A 13651-nucleotide genomic window follows, 5' to 3' on the forward strand; every position below is an offset into this window, starting at 1 on the left:
GGCATCCCCCCCCCATCTCCCACCTGCCATTAGGTAATGGAAATCACTCCTCCCCTGTGGCTGTTCCCTTAACCCCCTCACCCTTAACAGTGCATGCCTGAATGGTTGAAAAGCTGCTGATTCAAGTACATTAACTGGCAGATTGGCATCTTTTGAGTCCATGGTATTTTTCAATTTTGATGACTTCTCTGATCTTATAGATTAATGAAAGTCTTTATTTCAGGTGCAGAGAGTAGAGATCCAAAAATGACTTCAGTGGAAGAGATGGAAACTGGGGGAGAGCTGAAGGTTGAAAGCATCTCCCCTTTGAAACCTGATGGTGGCGACCACCCACCCACTGAATTGGTACAGAAGGAACTGCAAGATTCTCTGCCAGAATGCACTGGGGATCAGGATTGGGTTTCATCAAAGAAGGTGAGTATACTTCAGGTACAGGTTGCTCACTGTGGTTCAAGTGATCTTTCTCATTCCCTTAGTTAAGAGAGTAGGGATGACTGATGACCCTCTTCTGGTGACTGGCATTGTGGCAGTACTAGCTGTGCTTGCTGACGGCGTTTCTAGTAACATGTTTTGCTTTCTGCTGTGGTTCTCTCTGAAAGCAAGGCTATTTTCAGCAGGCAGTAGTGAGCATTGCAGTTTGCTATGAGTTGGGTGATAACCCTCCTTCCAAAAAAAGGAGATGGGAGAAACCAGGCCTGTATGAGGGCTGCAGCTGGTAGTTTTTCCTGCATGTGATATAGCAAGTGTGCTAGTGTGAAGCAACAGTTACCACCACTGAGTTGTCTGCTTGAATCTGTTTGGGAGAAGGCGTTGAGGTTAAAGCTATAAGCAAACTACTTTGAGCTTTTAGGAGAGCTAGTTTATAAACGTATTAAGATACAAAGACCTCTGGAAATACAATGTTGACAAAGTTGTTAGGATCTTTCAAACTTCACTCAGGACTTAGTTGAAGCTGCCTATTGTCAAGTCGGCTTGATTCAGTAACGAGGCTTTGGTGATACAAAGTTGCTAGTTTATTGTTATCATGACTATCGACTACAGCAGAAATGGAAAGACTAAAATTCATACAGTAAAGCCGGCATTTGAGGTACACTTCAAAGGGATTCTTGAGGGAGGGGCGCTCTATGCAGGGCACATTCACACATTGATGTTACCAATTCGTTCTCAGGGCTGAATTGGCCTTGAGCGCCTACCCGCCTTCCAACTCCCCCGGCACTCTTGTCTGAGAAGGTTCTATAATCTCTTTCCCATATTCCCATTTCAAAGCAACAACACATAACAAAGGAAAAGAGGGGGGTGAGGAAGGATCAAGCTAGCAGCATTGGAATACAGTATAGTTTTACCCAGAATACATTTCTCCTGAACCAAAGTTTGGGTACAGACTTGACCAGAATTAAAGCAGACTTGACACCTATAGGAAAATAAGAATTTTGGGCAATGCAGTTTATGTTAACTCTATGTGAAAATTGCTGTTTTCCTGAAGTTATAGCATTGCTGTGTTGCACTAAGTATGTGAGTGTTCTGAACATGCCCTGGAAGTAAACGGGGACAAAAGATTTAATAGTTGAGATGGGCTGGGAGAACTTGTTTCTAAATAGATCTGTTGATCGTAATAGCTGAGGAGAGACCAGAGTAATGGTGGGAAATCTCAAGCACCTGTCAGGTAGCCAAACCCTTATGTACACCCTTACTAAATATTCGTTGTAAACAACTGTATTTGCAGAATTGGAAATGTAGGCAGAATGTGGTGTAGGAACCATAGCTTCCTGCTTGTGGGTGGGAAGACTGGAAGACTGATGAGAAGGGAGAATTGCAGGCTCTAGAACCTGCAAACATCTCACTCATCAGTGAGTCCTTTTGAACCCTTGCCAGAAGTGTTCCCAGTCCCATTTGAGAGTACTATAGGAGTGTAAGGAAGAGGCATCCTTAGGAACATAAGAAGCTGAGTAGTACTAGTTGTGTTTAGGCCCTTCCTAAGTTTCGTTTAGAACTGAGTTTGGCAATATTGCTAAACAAAGTTCAAAACTACTGGTCAGTATAGTATTACTGATTCTATATTTTCAGGATCTGGCTTTAAAATATGACATAATTAAATCCTTTTAAACTCATTGAGTTCAATGGGCTTAGAAGGTTGTAAGATTGCTTAGGGTTGTACTACTAGTGAGCAACCAGTCTAGAATAAGTAATGCTAGAGCTAGTGACAATAAGAAAAGAAACTTGAGTAGAAATCTTGGTTCTTTTGTGGAGACCCCTGTAGAGAATAGTAGAAATTCCAGCTCAGATTTTGGCTGTGAGGATTTAATAACGGCTTACATCTTGGCAACCAGCGGATTTTATATGCATCTGGACTTTGTTCCTCCAGAATGTTGCAAACCACCTTTATAATAGCTTCTTCTACTTTTATTGGAGTGTAATTCACTTCAGAAGTACAATATATAGTCTCCTTTTGAATCACAGCTTTGTAAAGATGCACATCTTCTCCCACCCTGTTTTGGAGGACATGCAGGTGGCTTGAATTATGATGGTTGGAAGTTTAGTCAGATGCACCTTCTCAAATGTTTCATAGATTGCTCACCTCTTTTGCAGTTTTTATTTTTCTTTCCAGTTGCGGCTTTTCCTCCAGTTTGTGACATGAGTTTGCTTGTAAGATTCATGTTGAATGATATGCTCTGTCAAAAAATTTCTGCAGTACAGCTGCTGTTTGTATGTGTCAGTGTGGTTTGGATTGCATAGCCTGGTCTGTGGTAGGATGGCTCACAGTAGGAAAGAGGCTATATATGTGTCACTCTTTCAACTCTAATTCTTTAAGCTGAAATCAAGGGCATAACAGATAATGTGCTTGAAAAGGCTAATTTATGTTTTTATCTAATGAGGACAACATAATAATTCCTGTGATTGTAAAGTGTGTAACTCCATCCCCCCCTTCCATCACACAGAAAAAGAAAAAGAAGAAGAGGAATGCTTCAGACTCTGAGCTTCAGGATTCCTTAAGTTCAGCACTATCCACTCTTAATTATTCTTTGAACACTGAAACAGCAGATGAAAATAATCCAGCAGAACAAAGTCAAGCTGAAGTGACCAAACCAGAAAGGGGGCCCACTGAGGATGATGGACATCAGAATAAAAGCTGTAGTCCCTTGGACTTGGATCAAAATCCAGTAAATGAGGCACAAAATCACAGTGATAAAAATGATATCATGCTTCATGCAGACCAAGTACTTGAAAAGGGCAGTAAAAATGGTGCAGTGGCTGCAGGGGAAAAGATGGAGAAGGAAGACTCCAAAATGAATGTTGTAGTTGAACAGCTAGGTTCAAGCAGAGGACAAAATAACAAACATTCTTCTGCGATGGAAAAGACCCTGGAAAATACAAATCCGGGCATTTGCACAGGAAGTGCAAAGACCATATCAGACCTTCACTTAAATGTGGGTTCATCTGAAAATACAGGTGCAAACTCCATTGCAGAAGATCAAAATTTGACTAAGATGAATTTGCCAGAATCTGAAACAAAAGAAACTTGTGAAAAAGGAATTGAAAAAGGGGCCAAGGAACAGAGAAGAGATTCTGACACAAAAGTAAGATCAGTAATATCTTAATTTGTTTTCTGATTGTGTAGGGATACTGTGGAGCAATGGATATTTTTCTTTAGAATTGCTTCTTGTATTATGGGGCATTCAGATTGTTATTGAAAATCAGTAGGCATGCCTAAACCTGCAGTAGATTGAGTTATTGCATTTTCTGCAGGTTTTTGGTTGTAGCGTTTTTAGTTCAACAGTATGAAAGTGAATGTTGACGTGGCTCAAATTTTCACATTGACTGGCTCTAATGAAACCAGTACCTTCTTAACCAGCTTTCTAATTGGCTTTGCAAGGGCAAGTAGGGATGGGCATGTACCAGTTCACAAACATAAGTTAGTGACAAATTTTGGTTGGTTCATAGTTTGCAAACTGAACTGAAGAGCTGTCACAAATTTCCATGAATTTTAAGGCAGTTTGTAGTGGTTTATAACGAGCAGAAAGGAGGGGTTTACATAGCTCTTAAACCTCTGCTTTCTGCTCCTTGTTGCTCAGCTAATTTTTGCTGGAAGCAGAAAGCAGAGGTTACAAACCAGTTCGGTTCACGAACCAGCCTCCCAGTTGGTATCTATTTGTGGTTCAATCACAAACCAAAACAAACTGCAAAAATGGGGTTGGTGCCCATTCCTAAAGAGAAACAACAGAAACTTATATAGATATGTGTCACAAATAAGGTTTTTAACTTGGCTAGGTTTATGTAACTATCTTGCTGCTTTTAAGCATGTGTTAAAACATACATTACAGAAAGTAAAGCTGGAAGAAAAAACTGAAGAAGGGAATACCTGTAAAAAACCAGCAACTCAAACAGAAGGAAATAAAGAGAAGGGGAAAGCTGCTGCTGCATCAAATCAGAAAAAGCAACAATCAAATCAGAACAATGAGAAGCAACAGAAAAACAAAAGGTATGTTTGTAGAAGTGCTGTTGAATAATTATAGTAAGGATCAAAAAATAGCAGTATTTTAATGAATACTGAATCCTTTTTAAACCCCGCCCCCAAGCATGACTAAAAAGCAGAAGCTATTTAATCAAGTAGGCTGTAGGTGGGTTGGATAATTTAGGGGTTTATTGTACTTCGTATATTTGAGACTGGGATTGTAAGGTTTTTGTGATATTCATAGACACTTCGAATGTTGAAAGCTACCTGTTATACAAGATATAGGGTGTGTATGTTTGAGTTTAAAGACTGCAATGGATAAACCTCAAAACACAATTGGTGGGTCATTCACAAATTTTGTTTGCGTTTGGAAAAAAACTCACGTTCCCTAAAAGGAGTAAGTTGGTAATAGCCAGGACTTAAAGCTGGGGTGTCAAGCATCTGGCCCCTGAAGACTCCAATCAGGTCAGGAAGCAACTGGTTGTCTGCTGTGCTGCTTCCTGTTTCCAGCATGAGAGCTGGCTTTTGCCAGTCTCCCCTATTTCCTGCTTTGCAGGGGAGAGAAATATAACCAAGCCTCCCTTTCCTCAATTGGCTGAGGGCTCTTTCCCCCTCCTTCTCTGGGGAGGGAGGGGGAAGGAAAGAGCTAGAAAGAGAGGGAGAGCACTGTTAAGACCAGCGACGTTTTATTCCAGGTATAAGCTTTTGTGTGCCTACACACTTCTTTAGGGCAGGGGGAGGGAAAGAAAGAAGGAGCCAGAGAGCATGGCAGAGAGAGAGAAAGATGGTGTCCCATGGCATTTGGAGAGATTCCCCTTTCTAGTTCTAACAGATAGGGGGTGGGGGGTGGGAGAAACCGGAGAATACAGATTGCATTCTTTATTAGTGGAAGGGAGCAAGAGAGCAGTAGTTCTTTAACAACTAACAAAATTTGTGGCAGGGCTTGAGCTTTCATGAATCACTGCTTATTTCTTCAGATACCTCCAGAATGTGAGTCCATCTATCTTGGATTTCAGACACTGAATAATAATTGCAGGCAGTGGTAATGAGAGAAGAAGCCTGGGTCTCAGTCCCGTCCAGGAGGATGCATTGTCTTGCGCTTCATTATCAGTTGCAATTCAGCAGTCTCTAGTCTCCCTTTGAAATTCCTTTGTATTTTTAGTTCAGCAAGTGAATGTCCTGGAAGGTTAAAGTGTTCTCCCGCTGGTTTTTGAACATTGTGGTTTCTAACAGCTGTAAAAAGAGTAAGAGTCCAGTAGCACCTTAAAGACTAACAACATTTGTGGTAGGATATGGGCTTTTATGAGTACTGCTCACTTGTTCAGGCTTTTTTCCATTTATTCTTTGCATCCTCCTGGACTGAATCCTCTGTACCAAATTGAGACGTAGGTTTCCTGTCTCATTAGCAATGCTGAGAATACTCCTCTGCATATCACACCTTATTCAATCACCCCTATTGCCATTCAGCGTTTGAAATAATCTGTATAAAGTTTATTATCTCTGGTACCTTATGTTACATTTTATGACACACATTGTCCAGCCCAACAAAGTGACATTTATGTCGGATCTGTCCCTCATAACAAATGAGTTCAACAGCTCTGTTAAAGTATCTTGTCTGTCTTCCTTAGTGACATAACCCAATTAGTAAAGTTCATGAGAGCAAAATCCGTAGTTCCATGCTCATTGTGGTATGATACATTTACCAGAGCCAAGCCAGCTAATAAGTTAGTGTCTTCTCCCACACTTTTGGCCAAAATTATAACTCATCATAATAGGTATACCTTTTTCACCCTGGGCAGGCTGAATGATAGTGTAGATGAGGCCATCATAATGGGGCTGCCATATTGGGCCCTGCCTACAACTTTCCCCCCAGCCTTTCTCTGTGACTTAAATTCCAAAGTGTGCTATCATTGCTCCATTAAATGAGTCCATTTTTTTTCTACAGTTGGTTATGCTAATGACAATGAACCCACATCTAGTCTTAAAGTGTCTGGTACTTCAGTTTTCTTTTTTGGAGGAAGACACTGTGGCTGTTCATTCCCAGCCATTGTGCATTTGTGCTACCTTAACAGTATTAAGGTACTATTCCTGGTCCAGCCCACTTGACAACTGTTTTCCTGCCCTGTTTCTCTAGTGATTATTCTTCCTTCTGCCAATGGCAATTGAACGGAATATTTTTATATCACTACAACAATTCATGTTTCAGGTTCTTTGGAGTTCCAGCTTTAATTTAAAAATAAAAGTAAATCTCTCTAGACCATTGCATTGCAGAAATATAAAGGAAAATGTATATCTTTTCAATGGAAAGGGCTGGGGCTTTTTAAAAAGTTGAAGCCAGGAGTTAGAGAACTACAGAAGAATCTGCTGTGCTGAAGCCTTGCTGCTGCTATGCTGTATCAGCTGGTGCAGGTGCAGCAGCTGTGGGGAAACGACACAAACCTGTCTCCATCTGGAAGACATCTGCACATCTTATGAATTGTATAAATGTAGCTGCACTTTTGAATTGTTAGGACTTTGATTCCTATTGTTTCATTGCACGAATATCTGTCGGTTTTCCTATCTGAATTCTTACTAGAGCTTCTCTTGCAGCTTCTGAAAGTTTGTCTGTTTTCCATACCATGATGCTGTATACTTAGCATTTGTGTAAAATACAGAGTTTTAGTATTAAATTTCAATGCTGTGTGACAGTTGAATCACCTGGTGAATTATTTGTCTATGAGCTTACCCAAACTATTTTACTTACCTGCCTTAACAAATTATGCTGTTTTTTTTTCTTACTGTTGCAGCCCAGTGAACTTCAGAGATGGTATTACAGTATACTTTCATGCCATACTGTCTAAGGACTTCAAGTTGGATCTTAAGAATCATAAAGTGTTCGTTAGGGCACAAAGTATTTCTGGCTATGTGAACTGGAAGGATAATGTCTGTGAGCTGACTTGCTCGAAGTAAGTACAATTCTGCATGTTCAAGCATATCCAGGATTCAGTAGCAAGTCAAAACTTCTACAAAGTTTTGGTGAGGTTATGTTCTCTACTATGATAGTATTTTTTCGGTGCCTCTGTTTAGACTAATGCTCTACTTTCTGCTTCAAATGTGGTATTTGTTAGGTTGTGTTAGCTAATTTTTTAACTACCTCAGGCAAAGCTTGTATGTGCTAATCAAGTTGATTAATGACAAATACCCAGAATAGGCTATGAGAATAGATGTAGGTGGCGTAATCCCCTGCTGTCTGAATACCCTGGCACGACTCATGGGCGGAAGAGCTGTGTGATCACGCCAAGCTGTTTGCAGCACTGCCGTTTTTCCCCCCCATGAGATGTTCTTGGAGGTGTGCTTCTGTGCTTCCCTGCATGAGTGCACATATAGGGGACTTTTTAAGAAAAACCACCCTTTCAGCAGTGGTGGGTACTTGAGCCACGCTAGCCATGTGAACACACAACCACCGACGGCTGCCGGGATCCTGCCGCTTCAACAGCAGCTGTCTGATCCCTCTAAAATGGACCTGACTGGATTGGGTTTTTTCGCCTTGGGATACTACCGTGTCAATTTCCCAGTCTGAAACCGACCTATGTGGTACGGAGGAACTCAATCTCTTAACATTCAAAAGATTTTAAAGATAACTATATACAGACATATACATAAGTGAACAGAAGAATTAAATCAGAGTTGGCAAAAATGCTCCATCTCTCTCCTTTAAACTTATGCGCTAACTAGATGGTACACAGGGCAGGCACCTTACTTAGTTACTCAGAAATAGAAGGTTGAACATACTTTCCAGAATGACTCTGGGACTCTGTCTGCCTTCTGTGGCAAGCTCCAACTGACAACTGCCTTGAACTGAATTTTCCTGCCCCAAAACCACTAATATAAACTACAGTTCCCACCCAGGAATGGCCCACCCTCTTGCAGCATTCTGGTACAGACCCCTGATCAACTTCCTGTTCTCTCTAGGGAGCTGCCCTCAGTTTACTGGTTACACACAGGAGGGGGGGGGGGAATGAGGAAGAGATAGGCCAAGGCCTGCCTCAGGTCTGACAGTTTGTCCCCATCCCACTCACAGGTAAACACAAATAAAATGGTGTTTCTCCACATGCATCATAGAAAAATTAGATTTTTTTCCTCCCAGGGGCTGAAAAATACCAGTATGCAATTATTTGGATCCCAAATACCAGATCCATTTTGGTATTTGGATCTGGACCTGGACCTTTTCTGGATTCTGATATTCTTCTCTATTAATCTTTATGGAGTGGTGGGGTGGGGAGCTGGAGGAGCAGTTTTTTAAGGAAATGGAATTAAAATTGCAACAAAACTGCTGCCTCTCCACTAAGTAATTCCTGAGTTTTAAGTGAGCTCTTGAATGAGGTGCCCCCAGCCATTCTCCATTGTTTCCTATTGGAGTAAAAGCTGCAAGCTTTTTCCAGGCTGAACAATAACCAGAAACCCAAGAGCAAGCAAATCAGTCACTTGGCAAAAGTCTTCCCTTGCAAACAAAACCAGCCGCCACCAAAACCAGTGCAGAACTGTGAGATCACAAAATAGTGAGCCTAATTTAACAAATGTCAGACCAGAGAACCCAAGCCAATCAAACCCAAGGATCCAACAAATCGAGCAAAGAACACAGCGTTACAACTTGCAAGACCAAACTTGCTTAAAATAAGAACCACAAAGAATAAATGTCAGATGTTTGAGTGCTGCAAGACATTAACGTCAGATGTTTTAGAAGAGGCAGGCAAGACAAGCAATAGATGTGGGGAAGGAGAGGTGGAAAGAAAGCAACTTTAATTTTAAATGCATTCTCTAAGCTCCCAGCTTGCTTGGTTTGGTGAAGTAATTTAAAGAGAGAAATGCTTTCTCCAAGCCAGCTGACAGGATGATGGGAGCTTCAAGAACCACACGATATGTGTGAAAGAGCCACATGTGGCTCCTGAGCTGCAGTTTGCCACCCCTGTGCAAGATGAACAGAACCAATTTCGAAGCACAGTATCCAAGCCAAATCTACCTGGCAAGCTGATAACAAGCCCTGGTAAGACACTGACACACACAGCAAAATGAAAGAAACTCCTCCCCCCCCCCCCCCCCCCCCCCGTCTTGGGAGCATTAAAATACTGGCTCCATTTCTGAATTTTTGGGACCCATTTACCAGTATCCCAGATACCATCCAGACATGTAAATATATCGGGGGCGGGGGGGGGGGTGAATTTTCAGATAAGGTATCTTTCAAATATGTGTTCAGACCAAAAATATCTGAACACATATTCCTAATGTAAACAATTTCATGATACCTTCTGTTCTACTGAAGAAAGCCTCAAGGTAAGTCCAGTCTTTCAGTCTCTTTGAGCACCTGGTATGCATTTTGGCCCTATGTTTATTTAGTACCCTTTACTCTGTTTAACTTTGGGCTGTGTTTGTGTGTGCGCGTGTGTTTTAAAGAGATGTTGATACGCATAGAGGAGGATGCTTTGAAATGCTCAGGGTAAGTCTCCATCCCATGATCCATGGAGGCAGGAAGTAGGTTGTACTTTTCCATCTCTAGTTGGGAACTTCAGTTTTTGCTTCCTGCTGATTGCAAATGCAGCACTTCCAGAGACCTCTGCAATGTTTCATTCCTTTGAGCTCTTGGGTTGCTTTTTTTTACTTCATGTGTGTTTCCTCTGACTATTTCTAGGTTGTTGAAAAACTGCTTTTTCTTCCCCTCATTTTTTCACCTCAGAAATTAAAGAGGATTTGGCCATACCAGTTACCTAGAGGCTCCATATAGGCCATTCTTAAAGGCTATACTCTTTCTGTCTTAAAGTTACAAGGCTCCTCCAAGTCCCCACTATGGATGCTCCAGTGGCAAATCTGGCCTCTGGCCTGGACCTGCCCAGGAAGGGTGAATGATCTCTGAAGGATACCATTGACAGAAGAAACAATGCCACACTCCATAGATCCAGCAAAGCAATAGTTTTTATCTATAAAGGCATCAGCAGCCGCTTCCATCATAACCAGGGCCTCTGTCCTTTGGTTAAAAAAATAGGTGGGAGTATATTCAGACTTGAGTATTTGCTTGTCAGCTTCAGTCCTCAGAGTCGAGAGAGCAGTATGCTTAATTTCAGATGCCAACCTGAACTCCATGAAGTTTTCAGCCAGAGCATGGACTCTGCAGTTACAATCTGCAGAACTGAAGATTTGAACCTTTTGCCAATGCTAATTTCGCTATTTCTAGGAGGTAAACTTTAGTAGAAAACCATGACAAGGAGGCCATGCCCTTCTCAAGTTTTGAGAGGGGACCCTAAATCTAAAGATAACTCTCAGTCTTTTTGGACACAATATTCCTTAGAAGGTATCATAATGGCTCCATGAAGTCCTTTTAGTTAAGATCCAGACAGGTATGGGCCATTTATTCTAGCCCATTCTGCCAGTTAAAACTAACAATGGGCAAGAAAAACAAATATCCACCATCCTACTGATGCCAAACAAATGCTGGTGGGAGGGCAGTTGAAGTTCTTTACCCAAGCCTGGAACCTCTCCACTTCTTACAGGTGGGCACAATAGACCATCTCCCATGGGTACTCAGTTGAATTTGCCTCAACCCCACAAGACAGACTTCTGACTCCCCAGTTCCCAAGGCTCCAGGAAAGCTGCAGGAAATCATGGATACCATAGATCAACTGCAGAAGGTTGGAGCGATCCAACCGTTTCCAAAATATTTAAGATGCTTACATGCCTACTCACTTTTCTTCATGGCCCTGAAATGCAATGGGGCCATTCTGGATCTCAAGTTCCTCAACAAGCAAATGAGGTACAGAAAATTAAAGTTGTAGACTCTCAAAGATTATTGCAGAAAATGATTCTGAAACTGTCTGAAGAGTTGGCTCATTCCATTTTAGGAGATTGTATACTTGAGTGTACATACTCAGTATAATGCAAGATATTCCTTTCTGCCCACAATGGCAGGGTGATGACCAATGTTCCCTCTAAGCTGCAGAGTCTTGTGAGCAAAAATTCTACTTTGGGAGCTATGGGCATTAAAGTAGTGAGCTACTGCATAAATTAGTGTGCTCTGGGGTCATCCTTTTTGAGCTAAGACAAAAATGTGTGAGCTGGAGGCTGAAAATCTGAGCTAGCTCATGCTAATTCAGAGGGAACACTGATGATGACAGTAATCAAGTTGAGTCATCTCTATCAGTCCACTCACAAGGATTAATTATCTCAATGGGTGACATGGTTTCATGAACCAGGACCCACATACTTCAGTAGGACACTCCCGCCTTTCCAGAATCACATAGTGTTGAAGCTTGAAGCCTTCTAAGGGATTTGAAATGCTAAATAATAAAGTGACACCTCTTCTGAGGGAAACCAACCCAAGAGCTGTTTTCCTTCTAAGTTTTTGTTAGAACAATAGATGTATTGCTTGACTTTTATCCTTTCATAAAGCATGTAAACATGTACATATCCATTCTGTTTTCAAACAGGAATCTTGGCGAGCATGGTCACTTATTTGATGGGTGGGTGACCATTTCTAAAGATAACATGAATAAACCCATTCCCTATAAATACTATGTTTCACGTGGCAAGGGAGGAGACTACGAATTCATTTACAAAGTTTGTCATGAAGGGATGATTGTGAATCGTTGTCTGTACATAAACTCAGATGAACTAAGTGGTACAGGTAAGAAATTGTTCCTGGTATGTGAGTGATTTTAAATAATAGAAACAGATCAATTGATATGCAAGTAAATGGAAACTGAAACAAAGAATTAAACAGTGGCATGCTATGGCATATTTAGTCTACCTGTCACTCGAAAATTGGCTGGTTTTTTTCAGTGTATCCATTGAGACAAGATCCTTCTTGTTGAAAGAACTCTATTATAATCAGTTGTGTATAGTTACTATATTTTGTTTTAATGATTGTATCCCTGAAAGATCTGTTGTGATAAGCTGTATTGTTGTATATTTAAAAGTCAACCAGAGAGCAAGAGAAAGTGAAAGACTTGCTACTGAACAGTAATAATATAGAAGTCTGATTTGTTAAGGACATAATATAGTTATGTCACTATATGTCTGGGAAACGAGAAGCCCAGAAGGAGCTTGCAGACATCATGGGAGATTAGATATGTCTGTCTGTATGCATGTTAATACACACCTTGAGGACTTGAAAGTGTATTAAACAGCTGTTTTGAAATTGTTACTGGAAGGTGGTGATGTGCGTGTCCATTTTGATGGTCATGGACTGCTCAACGTGTCTTCCTGTCTTGCATAATGGAAGCTTAGGAACTTCACAGGAAAACAGAGTTGGACCCCTCTACTGGAGAGCCAGTTTGGTGTAGTGGTTAAGTGTGCGGACTCTTATCTAGGAGAATCGGGTTTGATTCCCCACTCCTCCACTTGCACCTGCTAGCATGGCCTTGGGTCAGTCATAGCTCTGGCAGAGGTTGTCCTTGAAAGGGCAACTGCTGTGAGAGCTCTCTCCAGCCCCACCCACCTCACAGGGTGTCTGTTGTGGGGGAGGAAGGTAAAGCCGCTCTGAGACTCTTCAGAGTGGTGGGCGGGATATAAATCCAATATCATCTTCTTTTTCTACTCTGTTCAGCAAGTAGGCTGGTTTTCCACTGGTGAAAAGGAACTTCTTCTACTGGGTGGGAGATCGGTCTCTTCTACCAGCAAGAAGGCTCTACTTTTTAAACTGAGCAGAGTTGTGGTTTCCAGCCTTATGTTTACTGATATAAAATCTGAACAAAATGCTTGTTTTAACAGACTGGCATCAGTATGATGATATAGTATGCGCCAAATCTGATAGTTGGTGGAGCCGTGTAAAAGACCATTTTCCTGGAAAGAACAAAACTGTGAAAGGGAAAGAAATTGCAGCAAAAATAATGCTGGAGGGCCTCTTCAGTATGCTCCACCCCTGGACTCCTATCAATGTCAAGAACTTTCTTCAGCAGTTGCGTCAGTTTTACTTGGTGAATAGAAAACAACTGGTATATGAGGGGGTACAAAGAGAATGGACAGAATTAGAGTTTGGAGAGATGCAGGTAAGTAACTGTAATAAAGCTTTCTGAAGAAGCATTGCTTTCTTCTTTTGATGCTTTTTTATAAGGTTGCTTGTCATTTCCCTTCTCTCTTTGCACTGAATTTAATAAGTCAGATTTCTGTGATATGCAGGTAGAACAATCCTGTGATTGTTGCCTTTTGAGCAAATTTACAGGCTATTTCCCAGCA

The 13651-nt window shown here is 41.4% G+C and overlaps 1 protein-coding gene across 1 annotated transcript in view; it reads left to right on the top strand.

Moving 5' to 3' along the window:
• The first annotated feature begins 230 nt into the window (after positions 1 to 230).
• The window catches only part of LOC132581016 (E3 ubiquitin-protein ligase RNF213-like), a 199079-nt gene continuing 185658 nt past the window's right edge, over positions 231 to 13651 (top strand). The window contains exons 1-6 of the mRNA XM_060252036.1: positions 231 to 414; positions 2937 to 3575; positions 4320 to 4477; positions 7237 to 7395; positions 11905 to 12101; positions 13187 to 13464. Of these exons, the coding sequence (XP_060108019.1) occupies positions 247 to 414; positions 2937 to 3575; positions 4320 to 4477; positions 7237 to 7395; positions 11905 to 12101; positions 13187 to 13464 (1599 nt within the window). The 5' untranslated portion in view covers positions 231 to 246. The remainder of the gene's footprint in view (positions 415 to 2936; positions 3576 to 4319; positions 4478 to 7236; positions 7396 to 11904; positions 12102 to 13186; positions 13465 to 13651) is intronic.

This window comes from Heteronotia binoei, chromosome 13, assembly GCF_032191835.1.
Source record: "Heteronotia binoei isolate CCM8104 ecotype False Entrance Well chromosome 13, APGP_CSIRO_Hbin_v1, whole genome shotgun sequence".
Lineage (NCBI taxonomy): Eukaryota > Metazoa > Chordata > Lepidosauria > Squamata > Gekkonidae > Heteronotia > Heteronotia binoei.